The sequence below is a fragment of the Peromyscus leucopus genome, chromosome 5 (genome assembly GCF_004664715.2).
Source record: "Peromyscus leucopus breed LL Stock chromosome 5, UCI_PerLeu_2.1, whole genome shotgun sequence".
Taxonomy (NCBI): domain Eukaryota; kingdom Metazoa; phylum Chordata; class Mammalia; order Rodentia; family Cricetidae; genus Peromyscus; species Peromyscus leucopus.
In genome coordinates, this window is record NC_051067.1 from 91,715,419 (window position 1) to 91,728,334 (window position 12,916).

Sequence of the window (12,916 nt, forward strand, 5' to 3'; positions counted from 1 at the left end):
CCAGAGACCACATGCTACCATGCAGATATGCCTTAAACTGTTAATTCATACAGAGAAAAGGTGGGCTGTAGTGCGCTGCTCTGCAAACTAACCAGGGTGATAGAAAAGAATGAAAGGTGGCCGGGCGGTGGTGGCGCACGCCTTTATCCAGCACTGGGAGGCAGAGCAGGGGATTCTGTGAGTTCGAGCAGCCTGCTACCAAGTGATTCCAGAAAGTGCAAAGTACACAGAGAAACCTGCTCGAAAAAAAAAAAAAAAAAAAAAAAAAAAAAAAAAAGAATGAAAGGTGACAGAAATTCAGTTTCATAAATGTTTATTCATAAATCATCCTTAAATACAACGCATAAAGGAAGCATCTGCCTCATGCACTTGGAGGACAGCTTGTCAGGAAGGAAGGAAAACACCATAATGGCACAAAATTTCCTTCATCAAGAACTGGCAGAAGCACACATCTCCTAACAAACTGGGAAAGACCAATCCCATCCACACTGTCAGGGTACAAAGCCCTGGTCCTCGTTTCTCCTGAAGCCCCAGAGCCCCTGCACAGCAGGGAGGGCTAGCAGACCAAAGCAAGCATCTCCAACATGCACACCAGGCTGGCGACCTCAACCAGAAGGGAGCCCTGCTCGGAGCAAAGACAGAGAACCAAATTCACCCCCAGGAACAGAACCCAAAGCAGAATTCTGACATTTTATTACTAAGACCGACTAATGACTGGCTCGGCTGGAGCCGCATACCCTGAGTGGGCGGTCACTGCTGAGGGCCAGGAGGCTCACCCCAGAGGCCTAGGACAGAACCAAACATGACTGGCTGGCAAAGAGAGTCAATGAAATGATTCCTAATGATGTTCTGCTGTACTCATAGATGGGTGTCTAGCTCAGCTGTCATCAGAGAGACATGTTTGGCAGATGATTTGTGGGAAAGCAGACATCATTGTTATCTAGTAGTTACTATACAGACATAAAAACATAACCCTGAACAAATGGCAACCTAGGAAACCGAGTGCTGGGCCTGCCGTGGGTGCGTTCAAAGTTATCTCTGTCTATCTTTTTATATAGCTTAAACACTACTGCTGAGCATGCTCTTGAATACACCTGGGGGCCTGTGGACTCACCACTCAGGCTGACTGACACACTCAGCAAATACAGATTTGTAAGACAGGAGCCGAAAACCTTAAGAAGAAAAACTCTCTGCTTCTGGTTCACAACACACGATCATCTCTTGGTAAGCGCATGCTGTGTCCACCGTGGTGAGCTGGAGCTGAGTGTAGGCCAGGGGAGTGAGAACAGGCCACTGCACAGCGGAGTCTGCACTGGGGCTACAGGAGAGGACACAGACTGCATAGTATGGCAGGGCAGGAGCTAAGAAAGGGCGTGGTGGAAAGAGCAGAGGCAGGGAGAGCCAAACTGTGTGGGCCAAGGGAGTGACGATGGGGAGCACCGTGAGCGCTCACTGTGTGGGTAAGGGAGTGATGACGGGAGCACCGTGAGTGCTCACTGTGTGGGCCAAGGGAGTGATGACGGGAGCACCGTGAGCGCTCACTGTGTGGGCCAAGGGAGTGATGACGGGAGCACCATGAGTGCACTGTGGGGCAAGGAGTGCGATGGGGGCACCATGAGTGCTCACTGTGTGGGCCAAGGGAGTGACGACAGGGAGCACCATGAGTGCTCACTGTGTGGGTCAAGGGAGTGATGAAGGAGACATGAGGCTCACTGTGTGGGTCAAGGGAGTGATGACAGGGAGCACCATGAGTGCTCACTGTGTGGGCCAAGGGAGTGATGACGGGAGCACCGTGAGTGCTCACTGTGTGGGCCAAGGGAGTGATGACGGGAGCACCGTGAGTGCTCACTGTGTGGGTCAAGGGAGTGATGACGGGAGCACCGTGAGCACTCACTGTGTGGGCCAAGGGAGTGACGATGGGGAGCACCGTGAGCGCTCACTGCTCTGGCTACCTGGAGGCAGGGAGACCTGGGTGGGAACTGGCGACATTCAGGACAGAGAACAGGTTCAGGAGGGCGAGGACTTAGACAAAGATGACTAAGGTATGCTGCCCTCTCCCACACTGGGTGGTGTTTGCAGATGCCAAGTTGAGAAAGACCTCGGGAGAGAAAGGGTGCCATTTAGTGACTTCTGGATGTAGGGCTAGGACATGAGGAGCAGGAGCAGGCAAGGCTGAGGCACAGTGCAGTGCTAGTGACTGACCACTCCAAAGATCAGACTCCAAGAGGGACAGAGACGCAAGTGTGCAGGTTCCCGTATCACATAAAGCTGCCAAGGCACCTAAGAGGAAGTAATGGAAAGCTACCTGTATGAGGTCTGTACACGCCAAAGCCGGATGGGGTCCCAGCGCTGAGACGGAAGTGGACGCAAGCCCTCACCCTAACCCACAAGTTATTTCCAGCTGACCACCCCTCGCAAAGGGAAAATTAGTTTTCCCCAATGGAGTATCACTGGACTTACAGAGCCCCGTGCCCAGTGGGAGACGGACAACCCGTCAGTATTTGTGAAGATGTTTTGTCTCACAATGCTTTGTCTAGGCATTGTTTTAACCTTACTTTTGCCTATCTACTGTGGTTTCCTATTTTGTGTCTTTATGGTGTGTGTGCGTGTGTGCGCGCGCGTGCGTATTTGATCCCGGTTGGTTTGTTTTCATTGGTCTGTTGGGTGTAGAGTTGGAGGGTGGGTGTTGGGGAGGATCTGAGAAGGGATGAGGGAGGGGAGACTGTGATCAGAATATACTGTGTGACAAAAATAATTAAAAAACCTGCTCTCACTACTTTTTGGCTGTCTTCACTACTTTATAATTTACTGAATGTTTTACTATGGGGCACACATAGGATGAATAATGTAACAATCCATATTCTCTCTGATTTTTTACATAAATGATAGACAGCACTCTATACATTTAAAAACTGAATTATGTGGGTACACAAGTTTTCGTCCATATGTGATAAGCCAAATATTTATCGTTTCATAGATATTTCCAACATCCACTAGGAGAAGAATTACGTGTTGCAAGTTATTATGGGGAACATGATACTGCCCACAGTAGAGACATGGGGCAGGCAGGTGTGCTTTCGCCTCAACAAGACAAAGTGTACACTGCATGGAAACAGAATCTGGTTTTCTTATCAGTCATTCACTCTGCATACATTTGCTGAATGCCTGTAGCCTTGGAATGTAACGGGAAACAAAATAAACATGGCTTCTCAACATCATGAGCGGGCTGAGACAGGAATCAAACAAGGTGCCAGTGATGAACCGGAGGGAAATCACATGGTTCAAAGGAGAGGCGGATTAAAAGTCAAATGAGTCATGAACTGGAGGGGGCACGGGATGGCATTCTATCAGAAGGAGTGAACAAATCGAGAAAGGTCCTGGTGAGCCAGGGGTAGGAAATGGGGCAAAGGCTACAGAGGCAGCAGGGGATATATTGTTTGCTCAGAATCCTCATTATGTCACTGGCATGGGGGTATATTTTTCAACTGTTAGCTTGTAGTTAATTAAATGGTAATCTTTGATTGCTGTTAAATCACCCCAATTAAGCTAAATTTGGTCTATTTTCTAAGTGTAAACTCAATTTTAAATGTGTGTGTAGTGGGCGCTCTGGTGCTCTGCACAGAACTACCTCTTCTGATTGTTCGCCTTCCTTAGGAGTGTGAGTGAGGCCAGCCTGCAGTGACTGAGAAAGTGTGGAGACTGTGTGCTCTTCGCTCTGAGGGGCTGGACCAGCCCCAGAGCTCTGTATGCCAGCAGGGGGAGCCTGCGCTGGGAAGGCACTCTCCCACCATGCCTCCCTCACCCCTGTACACTTCCTGCACAGAACCTGTCTCAGAACCCCCTGCCCCAGAACCCCACTGAAAACAGTACTCAGTACCATCTACATGGATACCATGTTATGGACAAAGTTTGAAAGGGCAGCTTCCTGATGATGATGATCATGATGATGATGATGACGACGACGACGACAACGGTGACAATGACTGAAGCTGTACGTTCACTTGTGTCAGATGATACCCCAAGAACTTCACACCCATCAGTATTTCATTTAACCCTTACAACAATACTTTGAGAGGTACTGTAGCTATAATATTTAATAAATTGTGAATGAGAGCTAGGAAGATTAAATTACTTGACCAAGGTCATCTAGGAAAAAAAGGGGGGTGGGCATCCTCAGGTACCATTTCTCTGAGACCTACTGCATTCATTCGTATAGTAAACTCTAGTCTTTATGACTGTAGCTTCCTTTGATTTAAACCACAAATGAACAACCAAAGACCCTCGTTTTACATATGCATGCTCACAAGTAAGTTATCGAACAATATCATAGGAAGCACTGTAGAAGAGTTCCTGTTGTTGAAGAAGGTTCTCGAATCCAGCTCGAGTCTGTTCACAGATTCTTATGTAGCCAGCCAACTGTGAAGCGGTTTTATGTTAATTAAAAAGTTAAAGGATGGAAATGACGAATCCATGCACTTTTAGTCTTTCTTCGTTCACTCCCTCACCTGTCCTGACTTTACCTAAGAAGTCACAGGATAATCTGTCTGGAAAAGAGGGGCAAGATGGGCCCTTACCTGTCCAATAATGAGAGGCACCACAACCGTCATAAAAAGCTGAGAGAAAATGGATGTAAAAGGCACAGAAGAGGATGAGCCGAGCTGTAAAACAGGAGGACCAGTTAGATTCACTGTGACCCAGTAATGAAATATTGCTGTTACATCAATAATACAATAAATTAATTTTATTTCCATAAATTTCTTTCACAAGCACCAAACATTTGGCAGTAATCAACAAAGGACAAGTGAAGTCACCTCTGATTTTCTGAATTAGCATTAATAGATTATTAAGTATTTTAACATATAATTCTATTGGAACTAAGATTAAAGAAAAATTGAAGTTACATAATCATCTTAAGTTACTTTTCATTATACACTCTTGAATAGTAGAGTTATTCTACATGTACCACAATATTTCACCTACAGTCATAACTTAAGTGATTATTTCATCCATTTGTAGATTCCTAGAATAATAAACAAACATGTCTCATTCTCTCATCAGGACAATATTTTTATTGATGAAAATAAAATATTTTCTAACTTTTCTTAAGTCAAAGACAATGAATTTTAGATCCTTTACAATTCATTACTACACAAATTCTAGCAAATGAGAGAAATCCTAAAATATAACTTTTTTCTTTTTTTAATCTCTGTATGTGTATGGTATGTGTGTACATGTGTAGGAAAGCAGATGTATATGTGTCACAACGTGTGTGGGGGTCAGAGAACAACCTCAGACATTGGATTGGTCCTTGCTTTCCACTTTGTCCGAGATACAGTCTCTTGTTCACTGCTGTGAACATCAGGCTAGCTGGCCTACAAGCTACTAGGAAGTCTCCTATCTCACCCTCCCAACTCACTGTAGGAGAGCTGGGATCACAGACGTACACTACTATGTTCAGCCTTATGAGGGTTCTGGGGATTTGAACTCAGGTTCTCACACTTGTAAGGCAAGCTCTTTACCTACTGAGACATTTCTCCAGTCCTCTACTTTTCAACTTAAAATTTCAATACACCTGTTTTAAAAGTTGTATGCCGTACCAAGGTTCATAAGTCCTATTTTTCTCCTCCCTTGCCTTTTTAATTCTTTGCTAACAGTTACCATCACAGCTTCATAGAGATCCTATTTCCTGCGGCCCTGATGTTCATCTATATACATAGTTGTATTGGCTTCAACTATCAAGAATCAGTTTCCCCATGAACTTTCTCAACCTCCTCCTGGTGTTCAACCCTCTCTGGACCAGTGACAGCCTGGTTCGCGGATGTCCGTCTTCCTCTTCAGTCCTCCCATCACAGAGTGCCTCCAAACCACATGCATTCTCTCCCTTGCCCCTGTAGCTTGCTTTTCATCCTCCTACAGAGTGGACCTCAGATTTCCTGTTTACCCTTCTGAGTCAGAATTAGAAATGCCCTTTGGAAAATAATGTTATCAATCAACAAGGAGGCAGCGATGATTGAGGGCAGACTGTCAAAACAAATCAGGTGGTTGGACGGATGACACCAGCAGCTCAGGATGAAATGATGTTACTGACGTCCGGGATGGTTGATGCAGGCCTTTCTATGTAGGCCAGAACTCACTATATCGCTCAGGTTAGCCTTGCACTCAAGATTCTCCTGCCTCAGTCCCTCAGCCTCCCAAGTTCTGGCACACATGGCTCTGGCAGGCCTTGTCCTTCTCCCTGTTCCCTTTGCCTTGCTAAGAACTGTTAGAGGTACATTCCTAAAGCTAGCCCCCAAGGTCTGTTCCCTTATTTGGCCATTTCCTCCTCCTGAGGCTGATTACCAAAGTCCAGCTGTCAAAGCATTGAAGTCCAGCAATCAAAGTCCCCTTTGGCTCACCTAATGAACATGCCCAATTAAAACTAAACACTCGTTCGATCCCTAGACATGGGCGTTTCCGCCCCTTTAACGGGGTTATAAACCGACCTTTTCCTGTCTCCTCTTTATCCAGAGGCAGTCCTTTATTACTGCTCCCCAACCCCGCAGGACACATCCCCCTTTCCTCATCCTCTGTCTCCTGTCTTTGTCCCCTACCCCTGGCCTCTGACCTTCTGAGGAAAATAAATCTCCTTTGTGCTGAGACCTTGGTCTGGGGGTCCTAAGCCGATATGTATCCTCTCACCCGCTGAATAGAAAGAAAGAAATGGAAAGGAAAGGCTGTGGCTGCTCCGAGGTGTGGTGGAGGAGATAAAAGGGCGAGCGTAGACCAGAGGCAGGGACATCTGGGAGAGTCCAGAGTGGACATGACCAGACTGAGCTGGGCCATGTGAGGGGGGGGGGGGAGGAAGAGGGGAGAGGAGGGAACCAGGTGTAGCAGCCAGGAGGCCAAAGGTCAAAAGGGGCAGGTAACAAAAATGTCTGGATTATATAGGAAAGAGCCTCTGGGGGAAGGGCAGGCCAGCCCCTGGGCGGAGAGTTGAGGATAGAGAGCAGGGCATGCCAACCATACCCTGTAACAGGTGGAGATTGAGGGATGCTGGGCCTGGCAGCCAGGTCCACTTTGGTATGTTAAATAGTCACCTCAGCTGTTGTCCTGGTTTTGAAGCTTAACAGACAGAAAAAGATATTTCAAGCAACAAGAAACAAGCTGGTGCAGCTATTTTAACATCTAACAAAACAGACTTCAAAACTAATCAGAAGAGAGAGGGAAGGACACTACATGTTTAAAGGAAAAATTCACCAAGAGGCTACTGCAATTCTTAACATCTGTGCAGCAAACACAAAAGCACCCAAGTTCACAAAAGAAACACGACTACAGCTCAAATCACATAGTGACCCTCACATGCTGATAGTGCGTGATTTCAATGCCTGCCTCTTGCCATTAGGCAGGTCATCCATCAAAACTAAACAGAGAAATGCTAGAGTTAACTGCAATCCTAAACTAAATGGACCAAACACATTTACAGAACATTTCACCCAAACAGAAAAGGATACACCTTCTTCTCAGAAGCTCATGGCACTTTCCAACACTGACCACAGACTTGGACACAAAGCAAGTCTCAACAGACACAAGAACATTGAAACACCCCTCCACATTCCTTCTGATCACTACAGACTCAAGCTGGGCCATCAACCACAGAAACAACAGTGAGCTTACAAACACATGGAAACTGAGCAACACACTACTGAGTGAAAAATGGGTCAAGAAAAAGCGAAGAAATAAAACCTTTTTAGAATTGAATGGAAATGAATACACAACATATTCAAACTTATGGGACACAATGAGTGGTGCTAAGAGACAAGTTCACAGCACTAAGTGCCTGCATAAAAAATATTGGAGAGATCTCATATTAGTAACTTAATGGGACATCTGAAAGCTCTAGAACAATAGGAAGAAATAATGTCCCAAAAGAGCAGAGGACAAGAAATAAACTGAAATCAATAAAATAGAAACAACAATAACAAAACAATACAAAGAATCAATGAAACAAAGATTGGTTCTTTGAGAAAATCATTAAGATTGACAAACTCTTAGCCAAATTAACTAAAAGACTGAGGGAAACTATCCAAACCAACAAAATTAGAGATGAACAGAGGACATAACAACAAACAACAAGGAAATCCAGAGAGTCATAAAGACAAACTTTAAAAACCTGTACTTGCCAGGAGGTGGTGGTGCACGCCTTTAATCCCAGCACTCGGGAGGCAGAGGCAGGCAGATCTTTGTGAGTTCGAGGCCAGCCTAGTCTCCAAAGTTCCAGGAAAGGCGCAAAGCTACACAGAGAAACCCTGTCTCGAAAAACATAAAAAAAAAAAAAAACCCCCCCCACACAAAAAAAAAAAAAAAAAACAAAAAAACCTGTACTCCAGCAAATCGTAAAGTCTCGAAGAAATGGATAATTTTCTTGACATATACCACATACCAAAGTTAAATCAAGATCAGATAAGCAAATTAAACAGACCTATAACCTCTACAGAAATAGAAATAGCAATTATGTCTCCCAACCAAAAAGAGCCCAGAGCCAGATGGCTTTAGCACAGAATTCTACCAGAAGAATTAACAGCAATACTCCTCAAATTATTTCACAAAATAGAAACACAAGGAACATTGCCCAACTGTTTTTACTAGGCTCGAGTTACACTGATACCCAAACCACACAAAGACCCAACAAAGAAAAAAGAATTACAGACTAGTTTCCCTTATGGACACAGATGCAAAGATTCTCAGTTAAATACTTGCAAATTGAATACAACACATCAAAATCATCTGTGGTGATCAGGTAGGCTTCATCCCAGAGATGCAGGGATGGTGCAAAATATGTAAACAGATAAATGTGTGATGGAATAATCCTCTTGACACTGTAAAGATTTGTCACTCAAACTGGTTTAATAATAGCCAGGCAGGAACTATGCAGGGTGACTAAACTAAGGATGATGAGAAGGAGAAGGGTGGAGTCAGGAGTTGCCAGCCGGATACAGAAGGAACAGGAGAAAACGTGCCATGCTAATAAAGGTACCACCACATGGCAAAGCATAAATAGAAATATGGGTTAATTTAAGTTTAAGAGTTAGCAACAAGCCTGAGCTATCGGCCAAGCATTTAAAATTTATATTAAGCCTCTGAGTCAATTATTTGAGAAGCAGCTGCTGAGTATTTGGGACCAGGTATTTGGGACAGGAAATGTCCATTTATATAAATATAATCCACCAAATAAACAAATGCAGAAAAGACCTTTGACAAAATCCAACATCCTTCATGATAAAAATCCTGAAGAAACTAGGGATACAAGAGACATACCTCAACATAATAAAGGCAATTTACAGCAAGCCAACATCAATCTAAATGGAGAAACTCAAATCAATTCCATTAAAATCTATTTTCAATAATGAAAAAAAAAACTAAAAAGTCTTTTCTTCATTCTGATAAATTTCATAAAATTTGTTACCATCCTTAGCTGCAATCTTTATACCTTCAAGATGCCAAGACTGTGTCCCTCCATCAGGGGACCTTTGCTCATTGAACACCAGCTTCTGCACTGACCACTGGCCATCGATTTAACCATTCCCCAAACTGTGGCTTCTGGCCCCTTTCCTGTACAACCAACATAAAGTAAAGAAAATGTAGAGAGTCAAAGTGAGGCTGAGGAAGATGTGTATACAGCATCTCTGATCCATCAACATTGAACTGGAGGGACTACTTTCTGTGTAAAATCAGAATAGTCAGGATAATGATTACACTCTATTTTATATCAAGCATGTCCTTGAGCACAGAGTGCTCAACAAATATACTTGCCTCACAAATAATTAACTCTAGATTTCTTCCTGATGCAATGGTTGAAAGCAGGAAAAAAAAAGATTGAGGTACTGAATAAACTTCAAATATTAAATTCTCCAAGTTCTGGATGACCAGTCTGATGCTGTGTTCACAAGCTTTGGAGTGTCTGGAGAAGCAGCAGAATTCAGTTATAACTGCTGGGTGAAGACAATCCCTGCCCGGAATCTCAGGGCTCAGTTCACACATTCCTGGCTCCTCTTTCTACCTAACTTTATTCATACTTAAAAATGGCTAAGTGTTAGGGATATGTAGATCAATAGTAGAGTGTTTTCCTAGCTGGTTTGGTTGCCATATTCCCTCTATAACCGCACAGAAATAAAGGTAACTCATTTCAATAATATTTTTAAAATACCATGTATTTTAATTTTTTCATTCACTAGGCTGTTGTATACTTAATATTTAGAAACCCCACATTAACAGAAGGCAGTAGAACACAGCAATGGGTTGATGAGGAAGCCATCTAGGGTCTCCAGAGTCCATTTGTCCTCTAGAACACCTGAGACCTTTGAACCACTTGATTGGAAACACAGGTTAGAATGACCCTCCTCCGAGGTCCTGTCCAGATGATCGAGGAGGCCGAGCTATCCAGGGATGTAATTAACTAGGTTCCTAAAGGCAGAAGGGAGGCAGAGATGCTGGCTCAGAAAGGAAGGCAACCTCAGTGCTGGATTCTGATGTGACATTAAGTCCTTCCTTTCTTTCGACTTGGCCACAAGATCTACTGTGCAATCAGTGCAAAGATTCAAAGGTGTCCCTGGGGAGGTCTCTAATGCCACTGGCATCAGAGGAAAGGACATGGAGCATCTGGCACAGGACAGTACATTACAATATGGAAAGAAAAGGAGAGGTTCCAACCATTCCATATGCAGACCTGATCTCCACTGTGGGAAAAACTGCTTCCTCACATTTCTACGAGGATCCTGATGTGGACAAAAGGACCCTGGGAATCATGGCCAGCTTCCTCCACCATGTGTCTAGCAGAAGTCCCAGTTATTAGCAGAACAAGCTTGCAAGTTCAGGACTAACTCATATCAAGCATGTAGCCTGGGCTTCCCAGAGACAACATATCTTTTACTGCCAAATTTTCAGATATAGCACATTAAACAAACAACTCAGTTATCATTTAATTTCTTGAAGAAATATTGTACCTTAAAGCAGAAAAGTCACAAGGAGCTTAGCTTTGTAGCTTTCATAGTCTATACCGAGAAGAGATGATACATAAAATCTCAATATATGAGAATTTAAGTCCTTTATGTTCAATCACTCCTGTAGGGAACAAAGAAAGGCATGTGTGTGTGCGTGTGTGCGTGCATTTAAAAAACAGGTCATGAATTTAGGAGGGAGTCAGGGAATCACGGAGAGAGTTGGAATGGAGAGAGAGGGGAGGAAATGAAGTAAGCACAGTACTCATGTATAAAACTCTCAAAAGAATAAAAAAATCAAAGAGAAGATGTTTGTGAGCAGACCTGGCCATCACCCTATAATATGAACCCCAAACTGCTCATTTCCAGATCTGTCTTTCCAGGGAAAGTGTACACACTGGAAGGTTGGAACACTGTCTTGCTAATGGTTTACAACTGGGAAACACTCAGAAACAACAGGAGGGCCAGCTGGGCCAGGCTGCTTGGCCAGACATCTGAGCGACACAGACGCCTCTGGAAGAACCAGAGCTCCTGGTAAGGCTCCAGGTGCAGGTGCTACTGGGTTCACACGTGGAGAATCTGCACCAGGTGTTCAAGATCTGTGTCAGTTTTTGAATGCTTACAGCACACGGGGAGAGAGGAAGCCTGAAGTTGTTTCTTTGCGATCTCCTAACATTTTAAAGTCAGTTCCAAAGTCGTAGGTAACTCACAGACCCAAGAAAGGATCCGTCTGGTCTCCCTCTGCCCAGCCATCTCCTAAGAGTACAACAGCAGCATTGATGGTGGACTTCTATGTGGCTGGTCTAAATGCTTACTATGTGTTACACAGTTTGACTCTCACAGAACCCTGTGAAATGGGTCTAACTATTAATCTCACTTCAGTGGCTAATTGGACAAATTGAACATGGTCACTGTTGCTACAAAGTGACAAAAGCAGGATGTGAACGCAGAGGTATAGCTCCAAAGCCTTCCACTCTCCTGCACAGTGATTCCAGAAGGTTCAGAGGGTAAGCGAGGCAACAGGAGTGGAAGCCAAAGCTGTGCCCTCATTTTCTTGCTGGTGGGGTGGGAGTCGAGGGGGTGGATGACTGAGCCACAGGACACAGAGAATCGCTTGAGTGCCTCTTCTCAACACTCCCAAGAATGATACATAACTAGTACCAGCTTGGATTAATGAGAGGGAGCTAATTCAGTACACACAATGGATGCCTTGGGGCTTTAGCGTTTAATTCTCCAACCTGGCAGAGCACAGTTCAGTGGAAGCACAGTAGACTAGTACATTCAATTTAATAATGATTTTGCTTGGAGAGTAAAAGATTACTGGTCCAAAGTAGCCAGGCTCAGGAAGAGAAACACATGACAGCTCTGAAGCAGAGATGCTGACTATCTGCAGACTCTGTTACCAACCAACATTAGGAAACGGGAGCCTTATCACTCCTGAAAGTGGGCTCACCTGGAAAATGTCATTAATGCATGGGGTCGTCACCTGGAGAGTGATCTGCCTCTTTTCTCCTGCAGGCATTGCTATTTGTGTCTCTTTTCTGCTATTAAAACATTATTGTATTCAATAATTTACTCCTGATGATTGGTCTTTGCTTCCATTAGGAACAATAGAAAGAGCTATGTACAGTTTATACTGTAGGATGGCAAATGCCAGCCAAATCTCTTCTTATGGAAAATCAGCAAGAAGTGGTTTGAGATATAGTGAAAGATTTGCACACACATACACACTGCCCTGTTTCTAGCTCATATCACAGGGCCCAGCCCTGGGGGAAGAGGAAGGGAGGCCTTGCTTACTACTGAACTTGACTTTCTTGTAAATACAGGCATAAATACGCATCTCCTGCCTGTTGTGAAGACCAGCACTACAGGGATGTCTTCCTTCTCAATTCCTACCCTTCCTATGGACAACAGTTCAGCGTCTCCATGGTCTTTTCCCCCCT

At 44.2% G+C, this 12,916-nt stretch overlaps 1 protein-coding gene across 5 annotated transcripts in view; it reads right to left on the reverse strand.

Moving 5' to 3' along the window:
* Positions 1 to 12,916, reverse strand: part of Slc10a7 (solute carrier family 10 member 7) — a 227,547-nt gene that overhangs the window by 37,782 nt on the left and 176,849 nt on the right. For 4 of the 5 annotated variants that reach the window (XM_028892893.2, XM_028892892.2, XM_028892891.2 and 1 more), the window contains exon 7: positions 4,575 to 4,658. In XM_028892893.2, the coding sequence (XP_028748726.1) occupies positions 4,575 to 4,658 (84 nt within the window). Of the gene's footprint in view, positions 1 to 1,743; positions 4,417 to 4,574; positions 4,659 to 12,916 lie in introns of those variants that run through there. The other variant, XM_037206149.1, reaches the window with a different exon arrangement.